This window comes from Anabrus simplex, chromosome 1, assembly GCF_040414725.1.
Source record: "Anabrus simplex isolate iqAnaSimp1 chromosome 1, ASM4041472v1, whole genome shotgun sequence".
Classification (NCBI taxonomy): domain Eukaryota; kingdom Metazoa; phylum Arthropoda; class Insecta; order Orthoptera; family Tettigoniidae; genus Anabrus; species Anabrus simplex.
The window spans coordinates 285,077,243-285,092,313 of NC_090265.1; the positions used below are offsets into that span (position 1 = coordinate 285,077,243).

General features: G+C 38.2%; 1 protein-coding gene across 2 annotated transcripts in view; it reads right to left on the reverse strand.

The window, feature by feature from the left end:
* hfp (Poly(U)-binding-splicing factor hfp) overlaps window positions 1–15,071 on the reverse strand; it is a 579,337-nt gene that overhangs the window by 246,518 nt on the left and 317,748 nt on the right. For both annotated transcript variants that reach the window (XM_067159786.2, XM_067159787.2), the window contains exon 6: window positions 12,931–13,144. In XM_067159786.2, coding sequence (XP_067015887.1) covers window positions 12,931–13,144 — 214 coding nt within the window. The remainder of the gene's footprint in view (window positions 1–12,930; window positions 13,145–15,071) is intronic.

A 15,071-nucleotide genomic window follows, 5' to 3' on the forward strand; every position in this document is an offset into this window, starting at 1 on the left:
GAGGCAACTGCACCGCTTAAGCTTCACGAACTAGCGTCCGCTCCCTGACACCTCAACACAAGAGCTCAATGACGTGCATGGGCCTGCAAATATCAGAAATGGACTATGGAACAGTGGCAGCATGTGGTATGGTCCAATGAATCCCAGTTCCAGCTGTATCGAGCTGATTGGTGCGTGAGTGTGTGGCGTATGCCCCATGAAGCTATGGATCCTGCGTGTCAACAAGGTTGTGTCCAGGCGGGAGGTGGCTCAGTTCTGGTTTTAGCAGCCTTCTCATGGCCTCAATTAGGCCCCATTGCCCAGCTGCAGGGAGTGCTGACAGTTGCACGACATGTGGACATTTTTTCAGACCCTCTGCATCCCTTTCTGACCCTAGAGTACCCTGATGGACATGCCATGTTTCAACAGGACAATGAGTCATTGTCACCGCTCTGTGGTGCTACACAGGTGGCTTGAAGAGAACTCCAGTGAAGTTACGACCATGGATTGCCCCCCCCCCACACCTCCCCAAGATCTGACGATCTCATCCAATTGTGCATTTATGGGATACTGTCAATCCTGGTGTATGCTCCATGAACCCCATACCAACTACACAAGACCAATAATTGTGAGTAGCAGTGCAAGATGCGTGGGCCCATATCCCTCCTGAATGATTCCAGCACCTTGTAGAGTCGATGCCTCGTGTTACTCCTGCCGTTTTGAGGGCTCGCAGAGGAGCAACACGTTATTAACATCACATTCAGTGTCTTCCCATGACTTTTGGCCACTTAGTGTATATACAGGGTGATCAGAAACTACTTGAACCAGGTATACGAGCGTTAAGAGCATTGGTCTTACTGATGGCTCTCAAACCGGAACAATCCACGAGAAAATATAGCAACACTGCCTTGTAAATCCCACTTGAAATCACCCCTCAAAGATAAAAAGAAGCAAACATATAACAATCGGAAACTTGACACGCACAAACCTTCTTACTGCGAGAAATAATATATTGCGCCTTGACCTTCACTCGGTTAATGCATAAACTAATGGATTGTGTTAAAAGGCAAGCCAATACCATACGGATATAACTCAGATTTGGTATGATGATGTGGAACACGTACCCAGCTAATAAGTTGCGGCATCATCATCATCATCATCATCAACAACATATCTGCAGCAGTTTCCTACCACAGGCTGGGTCTGCTTTGAACATAAGCCTCTCCATTTTCAGTCCATACATTACTTCCCTTCTGACACTGTCATCCAGTTCTCTCCTTTTGCCTCGATGCTCTTCTTTACGCCTTTCAGACATTTTCCCCTCGGTCTTTCTCTAGGTCTACTTCCCCTCAACTCCATTACTAGCATCCTCCTAGGTATCCTCTCTCTGTTCTATTGACATGACCATACCACCGCAACCAGCCCATCCCATTGAAAGTAGTCAATCATCAACACGGGTCAATAAAAATAAATTAATTTCATATAACTTGTTAAACCTACTCGACACCTTCGAAACTTCATTTCCACTGCCTGTATTCAACTTTTATCCCTCTCCATCACCTACGTTTCTGATCCATACCTCAAAATCGGCACAAAATATGCCTTGTAGATAATTTCTTTAAATCTCTGTGGAACATCACTGTTCTGTATCAATCTTCCAAACTCCTAAATAATCCATTTGCACACCTTCTCTTCCATTGATTTCAATCATGTTTCCTTCATTTTACCAATTATACTTCCCGGGTATTTAAAGCTTTCAGCTCTTTTCAACTTCTCCCCTGTTAATGTTGTTCCATTCCATTCTTCTCAAAGCATTTAGGCAGGATTGATTTACGCGTAATTACCCGTACTGGAGTTGGATACAACACAATTTCTGAAAATATCAAAGAAAACGGTATCGCGGAAATAAGGAAACGGTTACGATCATGATGGCAGTGCATTTGAAAAGAAAGAGTTCAAAAATGCTGCAACTAACACTGAAGAAAAATACACAAATGAATGCATACTGCTAGCTAACGGATGCAAATCCTATAAGAAGAAATATACGCGATATAATATTAAAGACATGTAAAGGAGAAAAGAAAAGAAGTTACTGCAAGCTTTTATACATTTAAAGGACTTATTATATATCAACATAAATACGCAAGAATTAAGAAGGATTAAGTAAGCCGTACATAGAGAAGAAGGCATTGAACAGGCCTTGGCTTAGAAAACGAGACCCCACTGTCGGCAGCCCTGAAGATGGTTTTCCGTGGTTTCCCATTTTCACATCAGGCAAATGCTGGGGCTGTACCTTAATTAAGGCCACGGCCGCTTCCTTCCCACTCCTAAGCCTTCCTTGTCCCATCGCCGCCATAAGACCTATCAGTGTCGGTGCGACGTAAAGCAACTAGCAAAAAAACGAGAAAAGTAATTTAACACAACAACTACAAATATGAATCCAACTAGCACTTAATAGCCATTAGAAGGTACGACTTCAGAAGACATCTTGGGAATCTGTATCATATTTAAAGAAAAGCCGATATTAAACCTGACTACAGACAACATATTAACCCCTACAAGTATCAAGAGTGTATTTTTTCGACTCTTCCGTTTGCTTTGTAGTGCCAGGGCCAAAAAAGTCGACTGTGACTACGTGCGTGTTTTCAAACAGCGACAATTTTTCGCAATTCTTGGAAACAAACGGTGAGGATGAAGTTTCATGATTGCGTTTAGTTAAGTTGGTACTCTAATAGGATATGTATTTCTGTTGTATTTACTCGTTGAAGATGCATGGGCCATGTGGTCATTGTACAGAGATATGGCTGTCCAAATTGAAAACATTGCAGGAGATCTTGAGAGAACAAGTAATTTATTGGAAGATGGAGAGTGAGTTTGGTGATGTGCTAGACAGTGAAATTAATAGCAGTGGTTCTGAAGAAAAATGATAACAGCATGCATGATTCTAGAGAAGCCCAAGGAAATGGATTTAGGAATGTCCAAACATTTGAACACCCTGATGATGAAGATAATATACCACTGCAAGTATGCCTCAATCGTATTATTAATTTTAATCAAGTTGATCCCATCAGTGATACAATCAGTCATTCAGATGTCTCATGGCAGAAAGTTAGAGCCTGTAAAAACTGCTATTGATTTTATGCCAAGAAAAACTGGCACAGGAAGTCTCACTAGATGAATCCTTGATTGGAATGAAGAATAAGAGTTGCTTTCATGCAGTACATAGCAAACAAGAGACATGCTCGATCTGACAAAGTTTGAACTGTGTGAAAGCAAAACTGGATATGTGTTGCATACTGAACAGTACAATGGCAAGTACTTTTTTGCCTCAGGTGACCCAGACACCATGGCACAGAAAGCAGTTCCTGAAATTGCTGGTAAATGCAACCCACATAACAAGGTGTACCATTTGTTTACTGACAATTTCTACACAAAGTGTCAGTTGGCAGATGTTCTCCATCAGAAAGGGATCATGCTCATGGGAACAGTCCGAGCAAATGCTAAGGGCCTTCCAAAAGAGCTCATGACAACCAAATTGCAAGCTGGTGTTGTCCTCTATTATAGAAAGGGGGAGGTGCTAGTTAGTGGATTCAAAGAGAAGAAATCCAGAAAGCCTGTATATAGCCTTTCCACTGCATGTCATGTTGAAACTGTGTTGGTGAATGCAAAAAAAAAAGTAGGGAGGTATCTAAACCATTGCATATTGCCAAACACTACAATAAACACATGGGTGGAGTACACCTGAAGGACCAGAAGGTGCATCATGTTGCTGCAAAAACTGCTACAAGGAGATACTGGAGAAAAATCCTCCAAAATTTGCTTGACATGACAATGCTAAATTTGTACATTGCCTACGGTGACAACATTGATATCTGCCTCCAAATGAATACTCACGACTACATTGTTGAAGTAATGAAGACACTGGCAAAGAAACCAACCCCAGCTAAGCCTAATATTCCTCTGAAGCCCAGGAATGTCTGGAGACAGTAGCCATTACTATGCGAAATCGCCTGCACGCCAAGAGCAAAAGTGTGCGTTAGGTGGTCCAAAAAAAAAGAGGGGAAGATCATCACACTGGTGCCCAGGATGCAATGTGAGAATCCATGAGAAGTATTGGGGACAATCAGAGCACTATCACAGACCAAAAGTACTTGAAAGGAAGTTGCCGTGTGACTAAAGGCTAGGGACCAAAAAATTGTTGAATCTCTATGTAGTGTTCCGTTCGAATGTTCTTCAGTGTTCACGACACAGGTACAGACTTAGAAGCCTGAAACACTGTGTGATGTTAGTTCATGGCATTTTCAACAAGTTGTATATTCCAAAAGTATTTACTTAATAGGCAATTTGTTTCATAAAAATACCTCAAACTTCGAAACGAAAAATAAGAAAATAAATTTTAAAAAAAAGACTTATGTCAAAATGTTTTGGAATATCTATCTTGTATTGATGTTTCAAATAATGCACAAACCTTCATCTTTAAATTACTGTATCATTCATAAAAATGGGCTCATTAAAGGTGACTAATATTAATTAATCATTCCAACAGGTAATTTCCTATATTATTTGCCTGGCACTACGGACTGTAAGTGCATGGCACTTGTAGGGTTAATGGTAGCAGGCTTAGTATTTGTCATAATGTCCCAGATGATGTCATACATGTACTTGATTCTGTTTAATGCGCAAAAGAAGCTCAAGATGATTTTCTAAGAAGCAGAAGGATGACTGTTCGGGGCCATGCCAACCGAGATGTCCGAAGGAGAGAGCAATGTTACCGTTAATGACTCTATGGAGCTCAGTGAAGGATGGAGCCTGACCACAGCAGACACAGGAACAAAACCAACAAGTTCCCGGCTGCTTAAAGGAAAGAAGTTAAGTTTCAAATCACATTAAACATAACAGTTACGTAACATGTAATATGGTTTAGTTGCATTTTGTTGAATAGGGAATAGGTCGATTGGATCTTCAAAATAAACAAATGCAGGTTAAGTTATCAGGAGTGACTTAATAATGAACGAATGTCGTAATGGAGTGCAGTACGCTTCAGAAGAAACTAGACAATCCAAATGATAGGGCAAGTGAGTTAAGTAGATATCAGTGTTATTTCAATAATGTAATATGAAGGCAATGATTAGGAATAGAACAGAATAATATTTTAAAAGAAATGTAGGATATGTTTGTATTATGTGAAGGTAATGTCGTCACACGTAATTGATAGATTAGATATGAATATCAAAACAATATGAAGACATGTCAATGTTGAAAGTGAAGTTCATGATTCGAAGATGCATTTAAATGACAAAGGAGTTACTTACACGTTGATATGAGCTATTTGTGATGAATATGTGATATAATCCGAAGAGAGATCATATGAAATGGAAAGAGAGAGTTACAAAACAATGATATAAGAGAACAATAATGAAGAAATGGAATGAGTATGTTGCTACGATGATTTTGTGAAAGAATATGAAATATTTTGAGGAGGTTATGAAGAATATTGGCGTAAACTCGGATCAAATGTATTTCTGCGAGCCATAGATGCATGTTATTGATGGAGATTCCCTCTTGGATATTAAAGATAGATTGACTTCACGCTTATACAGTGATATCGCAGGAATGAATCATCGAAATGAATCCTGTTAGGGTAAATTAGACACTTCATTCCATACTTTCTACGTGATAATCCTACAATAGAGTATTGTATTCTAAAATATGTGTTATGACAGATGTTGATAGTTACCATTAAACAATCGTATGTCCTTCCAGTTATTTATATTGGATAATAATCACTTGCAATTCTTGACAACGGTATTCCTAATGTCCAGTTAAATCGCAGAAGATTGTTAACACTAGAACGGCCGAACATTCCTCATACCTATAAAGGCCGCAGGCGGTCATTTTGACCGCTGCCGCTTACTGACATATACCTAGGATCCAGGATCTGAGAAACATGCGAATGTTCAATTTTTTATTGTAAAACAACATAGTTAACCATTAGGATGTATTGTATACAGGTCAATCCATTGTTAAATATTAATAATTGTTCATATTATCTCACTTCTGATAGGTAACAATGAAATATTTCGGCGGACTTGCTATTGAATGCCTTTGTGAAAAATTATGATAAAAATAACGGTCTCTATTTGTTTACAATCCTATTTAGGCACTTGACAAGCAATTCATGCAAGTTATTACCTTACACGAACATTTTCCACAGACTACTTTGTTGCACGAAGAACATGTGTCAGAGGTTTTGTTCTGTTTACAATTGGAGTTCACTTGACATTGTCGTCGCTTTCGACTGGCATATTGAACCTGAATCTGAGGCTCAGGCTGAAGTGTAGGGAGTTCAATCAACCGGGATCTTGTCTTCACAAAATCAGATCCTAGTTCTTGTATTACTTCAAGAATATAATCATGTCGAGAGATTCTCTGTCCCGTAACTTCCTTGTAGACTATTCATGAATTTATTGCTGCTAGATCAAGTACGTTGTAAAATACATGTACAGGCCACCTTCGGCATCCAGCTCTAGTGGAGTATTTACGCGCCATTTGATCAACTACATCCACACCATACTTAGTTTCGTTATAAAATTCAGTAGTACTAGGGAGCTTCTTGTTATCTTCACTGACTTGAACACTTGGATGTAGAGTGCTTAGCAGAAGCACATTCTTGTTCTCTTTTCCTTGATATACTGTGAGAGTGGTGTGATCTTCCTTCTGAAGTACGAGTCTCGTACAGATTCATACGTAGTGCTTTGATTGACACCGAGATTTCCTTCCTCACTCGATTGATTGTTCCAACAATACTAGTTTTCTTCTCTTTCAGTCTCTCAGCCAACTTTACCGATGTAAAGAAGTTATCAGTGGTCACGTTACGTCCTTTCATGAGGTATGGGTCCATAAGTTTCATGACAATATTTTCAGGCAGTGACTCATTGGCGGGTCGCATTTCGTCTTTCCCAAGATAAGGAAACCCATTGCACACATACTTAGAATCAACGTCTACCAGTAGCCAGAATTTTATGCCAAATTTATCTGGCTTGTTGGCCATATACTGCGTGAACCTGCACCGAGCTTTGCTGGGGAAGAGTTGTTCATCAGCTGTGACATTCGCTCCTGGTTTATAGCACGCATAACAATTCTCAATAAATCTATTCCAAATAGCCGAAGCCAAAGCAAATTTATCTGTCTGCAAACGAGTGGATCTAGTTTTACGGAGATCAAAGCGCAAATACCTTAGAATTTCTTTGAACCTGTTTCTTGCCATAGTGTTAGTGAAAACAGGGGGACCCCATAAAGAAGACCACATATGATCTACAGCTAGACTAGTAAGTTTATAAGCTCCACGGGCGTATAACAAAGCAATAAAAGCATCTAATTCTTCCAAAGAAATAGACCAATTATTATCCGTTGTCTGTCTACGAGCTTCGGTCTCTGTACACATCTTTATATGCTTCAACATGGATGCGTCAATGAATAAACGCCAGGCACTAACCTTGCTGTTAGTCTCTACGTTACGCTTAGCGTGAGAAGTAGGCCCTGCTGCCTCTTTCAGTACATTCTGAGCAGCCATCCTTCCAGGGGGGTTCCCACTACTGTCGACAACAGTCCAAATAGTTGTTCCATCATTACCACATAACTGATCCCCTGGTGCAAATGAAGAAGACTTTACCAGTTCATGACCTCTCCCACCTCGTTCCCTTCCTCTTCGAACAGGTTGCCTGCTGCTAAGAGATCGTCCTCTGCTGCAAGATTGATCACGGCTGGTTGAAGGAGTAACTGCGTCTATCGTAGGTGCGAAGTCCACTGTGTGCATATTTTCATCAGGCGAATCACCATCACTGTCCGACATATTATCACACTGTTGAGTTATAAAATCCTCATCGTCACTCATTGCGTCTATATCTGATAATGTATCTTCGTCACCTGATTCGTCTTCTCCTAGCTTTTCAAGTTCTGCTAATAATTGAACAGGAGTAAGTTTTTGCCGCCGAGCCATTATTACGCACTATACGACACAAGGGACAAGCACTAACTCGTCCACTCGCAACCACTGCTAGAGGCATACTATTTAGTTACATCATACGCCCCTATAGCGCCACTTGTAAATATATCACAGGAAGCAATCAGTGAGCAGAATAGAGTTTTCCGTATCAAGGAAGTGAAGCGGTCAAAATGACCGCTTATGGCCTTCCTAGGTATAAGGGACAATATCGTCGTTCCCTTATTATCTACGGATGTAATTTTTGGCGTGAATGTACATAACCCTAAAATATTAAAAGTCACAAAAGAACAACCTCGTGCGTAAAAAAGTACGAGCGTGGAAATGCCATGAAATTCGCTAACGGTCAAAATGACCGCTCTGGCCGTTCTAGTGTTAATTGAATTTCCATTGCACTTATGAATTTCCGTGGTTATTTTTGATACATATTTGTCTTGATTTGAAGATTAAGTTGATGTTGAATGCAACAATAGTTAATTTAGTAATTTAAATGAATAGTAGCCAATGTTTCCTACGAAGATATATGAAACCTAACTTTCTTCTGTTAAGCACAATTTCGTGAAATGACAAAGATGAATATGAGGAAAAAGTAACTACCTCGAATAACTCGCGAACTTAAGAAATTATGAAAGGATATAGATCAAATACTTAAGAACATGTAACTTAAAGAGGAATTGTTTGATTTTTACTGAATTCCCCACGATTATCTGCAAGTAATTCACATTTTACTCTTATCGATGAGATGTAATACACTAGTTCATTTCTATACAATACTGTACATAACGAATGGTGAATATGACATTGGTATATAAGTATTTAAAAATTAAAACTCAAAATACCAAAGCAATTCAGGATTTAACCAATCTATTTCACATTTGTAAAAATTTAATAATTCATATTTTTGATCAATAAATGATAGTAATTAAGACACGTTAAGCTGCAGGCAATGACAGAATTTAGAATTAAGGAATGGCTTAAACTTTTACATTGAATTTTGAAGCGATGCATTATCCGTAGATATTCATATACGATTATGAGAAGCTGAAGGAGTATTTTGATTGTGTCACTGCATCTTCTGAAACTCGTGTTAAAAATACAACCTACAACATTACCTTGGGAGAAGAGTTAAGCGAAGTTTTCTAATGCATGTCCCAATGTCATGCCTGTGTAAGTTTGGTTCTTGTTTTGTGTCGTTACAGCACTTCACACTTTCGGCTGAGGACTTCATTCCACAAGACGGAACTTCCTCCAATACATTACACTGTTCCTGCAATTAACTCTCACTGTGTCACATTTTAGTAAATCGTCTGCTAATGACACTGAAATCATTCTTCCTTGCCTTACAACATTTGTTAACCTAAACCATATATATATATATATATTTTGGTTCTGACTTTAACGCAGCTTTCGCTTCCATCATACATGTTTTTCACCCTTTTAACTATCTGCTCATTTAGTGCTTTTGCCCTCACAGCTTCTCAGATCATCTTTCTACGGACACTGTCATATGCATTCTCTATGTCCATAAAGGCTATCAGAAAATCTTCCCCATACTCAAGGTGCCACTCTTGTAGCTACCTTATCGTGGATATGAGGCCAATAGTTCCTTGCCTATAGCCACAATGTTCTTCTCTGAATTCTTTTTCTACTTACGTTCTCACTCGCTTTTCTGGTACTTTTTCGTAGATTTTGTCACAGTGACACATCAGAGTTATGCCACAGAAATTCTGACATTTTCTTCTTTCTCCTTTCTTAAGGATGGGTAATATTACACCCTTCTTCCAATCTTCTGTTACTTTTTTCTCAATCCACACTGCCTGCATCACTCTGTATTGCCACTGTGTACACACCCCCCTTGCAGCTCTTATCACCACACGTAACTCGTCCACTCCAGGCTCTTTTCCCACTTTCATCCTCTTCACAGCTTCCTCAATTGCCCAGGTTAACTCCTCCACTTTCTCCTTACATCTGTCATCAATTTCTTCAATAAGATCTTCTCCTTCTTCTTCACTTAAACCAACCACATTCAGGACATTAATGAAACTGAGACATTAAGGAAGAAAGTGCAGGAAATTGTAGATGATGGAGGAAAGGAAAATAGACATACTAGGTTTGGCAGAGACAAGGTGGAGATGAGAAGGTGATAAAAGAACTGAAGAATGGTCTCCGGATGTACTGGAGCTGAAAGGAAGAAGGGATTACTAAGTAATTTTCTATTACGTCGTCATGTGATAAAAACGGTCATTTAAGGAAGAGTCAACATACTATTTATTGTGTAAATGAAATCAATATGAAGAGGATCCTGAAACCTTGGAAGAAGGGAAACTTCCTTAAGCAATAAAGCCAAGCTATACATACAATATATACAGTACATAAAACAGAAAAATCGAAGGAAGGAAACAAAACACAAAAGCATGCCAAAAAGTTTAATCAAGAGTAAGTTGTATCAAATCACGACCAGAAACTGTCCGAGAAAAAACGGGAACTCAAAGCAATATTTTAGAATTCCAACCTTGGAACAGACATAATTTTGCAGAACAGCTGCAACATCTGAGCTGATAACCTTTATTTTTCACAAATTACATACGGTTCTCACAGTTTACCGTATAGTTATCTTCTCCTCTGTTCCCATACTCACGGCTGTCCCACGGCGATGGCTGCACTGGTCTCTCCCTCCAGGCACTGCAGGTTATTCCTCGCTTCAGCACGCACCACGATACTCTACAGATACGAGACTTGGCGAAAGCAGGTATGTATATGGAGCCACTTTCATTATAAAACACAGTTCATTTCAATGTTCATAATGCTGGTGAGAGTAGCACTAGTGTGGTTATTAATAAATAAATGAAGAAAAACAGGAAAATGTGTGTGGATGCATAGCATATATCCATACATACATACATATAAAGATATGACAATACTGAGAACAATTACAAAATGGTTGAATCAGATAAATATCCTCACAAGTGCTACTCTTCAACCCATGAATGATAAAGAAGCAATGTACAAAGATATATGTAAAATGTTGAGTAGGAAGTCTCAGCAGTCTGCATATCAGATTCAAATCTAAAAACTATTATCCCTCTTGACTGTAATATTTTATGAGGATTCCAGCCATTAACCAAATGATAATTATCCTGAAATAAACTGATGAAATGTATGTTACTTACATCATAGTAATAGTCATGACAGGTAAAGGTACTGCACCTGCTGTGAAGTCTCTGAATTCTGATCAACATTATGTCACAGCAATGTTCAACGTTAAGTCAATTGTAACAGTTAGAAGAAGGACGACTGTACAGAGCTGTCGATATATTTGCAGTAATGTACAGAAATCGCCTATAGACTTTTTGGAACAAAGAAGAATGTAAACACTTACAGAGGCATCTTTCAAACCATTTTCTCCTTCTGCAGTGAAAGGAAGATTGTTACTCCAAGGAGAGAAAGAGAATGAGCATAGAGATATGTGCAGGAAAATGTCATAATTTTAAAATCAATCACATCAGTTATTACAGATCAGCATATGGGACTTTTGCACAAGTATCAGATTTGCTATCAATTATTTACCTATTCTTTAATTAAGCATCCTTCCAAGCAGTTAGGAAACAATTTGAGTTAACAGCATTCAAGATAAAACCCTGATATTCTACAAAGCTTCTAGAATAAAATATCAAAGAGACCCAGCAAGATGAATATAATGTTAGTTTTAAATCTGTAACACCAACGAAAAGCTGAAGAAATTTGTGTTCCTGTATATGTCTGTTGTAAATGTCACGTAACTGGAATAACTAAATATAAAATGATACATTCTGAGGATGTAGCAAGGTAAATATAGTCAAGGCACAGAAATACCAACACTTCTTATACCGAAACTAACTGAAACTGACTTCTGAGAACTCTCTCTCATGGTATACATTATCAAACACTCAGTGTACATTGCTTCTCGATGCTGAATGTGTGTGTGGTACGAAATAAAAACAGCAGACCCCAATTTTACCTCACATTGATGAATCATTAACATAGCAAACAGGAAAGTTTGAAAACAAAGAGTTTTTCACTAATTTGATATTAGATATACCAAATATATGCCAGCTAAATACTAAACAAATTATATACAATGAAATCATATTGGTACACTACAAACAACATACTCATAATAAAACTCTTACTGTTTCAAAGTTCATATCCATAAATCATTAAGAGCAAACACACTCCTTCACGTTTGCATCATGATAATATCATGCTTGATCATACCACACTTTATTTAAAAGAGGAAAAGAAGTTATGCACTACTGTGAGATATAGAGATGTTAAATCAGAACTGGCAGAACGTCAATACATCTGAATACTGGGTTGAGCAAGCATTCGCTAACCACCACTGAATATCTCAATACACAGAGCATCCAACACCCTGTTTTTTGCCCCTACATGACAATTTTTCCTTTGAAAAATAAAAATTCTAATCGTTTTGAAAAAATGAAAGGACTGAAACGCTGTTTCCCTCTAAAAGAAGTAATTAATGAAAATTTCCATTTTGCATGTATCCAATGAATATCAAACAAGTATGAGCTAGATTTTCCCCATTTCTTACTCTCAAAAAGCAACTTGACTTAACAATACCCTTACCCGCAAATGAATGAAATGCTTATGTTTACCAAGTTATAATAAGTATTATTCAAATGAATTGATGTTGAGACGGGATTAGTATTAACAAATTATGAAAATGGGATGTGCAGAACTCTGAAGTAATGTTAAACATGCTGTATATATTGATACCTAAAATAGCAAGGGAATCAAGGAAAGGAACCTGAAACAGTAAAAGTAGCAATAATTAATAAAGTGTCATTCTTTCTAACAAAATAATAAACTCAGATTATAAGGATGCCACCAAAGTGCAGGAGAAAATTGAGGTTCTACTGTATCAAACAGCTTGAAGAAGGAACTTCTACCTTGATGTTTCTTCCACCGATCATCACCCCATTCATCTGCTCCAGTGACAACTGGGCTGCTTCAGGAATATCATATTCTACAAAAGCAAACCCCTTGTGTTTTTGAGTCACTGGGTCCCACGACATGTTGATCGACTTAATTGGACCAAATGGCAGAAATGCCTGCCTAATAGTGTCTTCCTTCAGCTCAAAGCTTATACTGCCAACGTACACCCTGGACAAAAAAAGAGGGGAAAGATAGATGAAATTAATATGTACATATAAACACAGAACATCACAAAGAGACACTACTCCAAATTATTTTCTAGCCCTAGTAATGAACATACACATTTCATCGACAAGGAGTGTACAAAATACTGTAAAAAATGCTTATTAGTGCTATAGTTTCACAATATAGTTCATCATAATGGGGTTGATCATGACACTAACATGTGTTATTTTGCCGTATACAGTGTATTCAAATTCCTCATACGGCCGATCTGAAACAGATCACCTCAGTGCACCGAATCAAGACATTCCTAACTTTCAATACTGTTCAGCTGTTGGTGTCTATTTAACTCCAATATATACAGAAAATATATATGTTTATTTGATGTAATCTTGTGATACTGCAAGTCGCAACATATTGAACAGTCAACCAAAAAGGGTGATCTATTAGAACTTGCAGAAATATGTTTTCAGTTACTCTCATCATCCAAAATATATAGCAAATGCTAAATAGAGTCCTGTTTTCTACAATTTTGTTTACATTGCACTGAAGCATATGGGATAGGAAAGGCTAGGAGTAACAAACAAGTGTCCGTGGCCTTGAATAAGGTAGAGCCCGAGCATTTGCCTGGTGTGAAAAGAGGCAACCACAGAAAACCATCCTCCCAGGTGCCGACAGTGAGGTCCAAACCCACCATCTCCCGGACAAATGCTAAATGCAATGCTACCCAACAAGTGCAGCAATTCATATTGTAAATACAGTGCACAAGAACCACGTTTATCCAGATTAAGTGGGATCGGAACTGATCCAGGATATCAAAAATCCAGATAATCTGGAAAAAATATTAAAAAAACAAATACAGTACATGTTATATAATCTAATCTAACATAAGATGTACAGTAACACCTTTTTCAATTGTACAAAAAGAATATACGAACACTTTCCTTACATTTACAACTCTGTTATAGGCACTACAATAATACGAGAGCTTTTCTATTTTACATTTGTATAACGTTTGCGCGCAGCACGATCACTAAGTCGTTTTACTAATATCAATTCTGCCGGTGTTGTTTTATTCTGGGATTCTAAATAGGCCATCAGTTTGTCCAGCTGCATTGTTGCCTCTCCAAGGCCCGGTATCTGCAACTCTGTTAAATTTTACTTAATGAATGTTAACTAACAAATGTCATTAATTTAACACTTCAGTTAAAAGTGCTCTGTTTCACGAACAAATTTCCAACTTTTGTTATGAAACAATTGTTAAGGACAAATTAACACATTTCCGTGAGATTTCTTAATGCATTTGGCAGTGAGCGTCTTTTGTTTATTTACCCAAAGTGCTATTAGCGAAATGTTGGAATAGTATTTTGTCACACATGGTACACATTATTATAAGTTATGGATAGCAGAACTGCCAAGACATAAAACATGTGGCACGTTAGTAGTGTGTTGCAATCAGAAAAGCGTGGTTTCGAATCCCACCATGGCCGTCCTGGGAAGGGTTTTCCATGGTTTTCCATTCTCAATTCCAGGTGAATGGCAGGACAATAGCTTCGATAGACAGTGGTAGAATTACTTCCAAATTCTTGTCCTTAACTATCCTTGGCAGAAAAGAAATTCAAAGAGCCAACCCTGTTAAGAAAAATACTGTACTAGTAAATGTTTATTGTTTTCGATCTGGATAAACTGGAGATCTGGATTAATGAGGGCCGGTTAAACGAGATTCTTGTGTGCAATCACAATAATCCGGTCTTTCTTCCACCTAGCATAAAGCACAGCAAGATTCGCAAAGGTAGCTGTCATTTTATTCCTGTAAGCTCAGTGTTCATAAACGAACACATCTGGTATCAAACCAGTCCTCTGCGCCCGTAAAAATTCTATCAATTTTCTATCAATTTTGATGAATGGATAATCAGATTGAAAAAGACAGAAA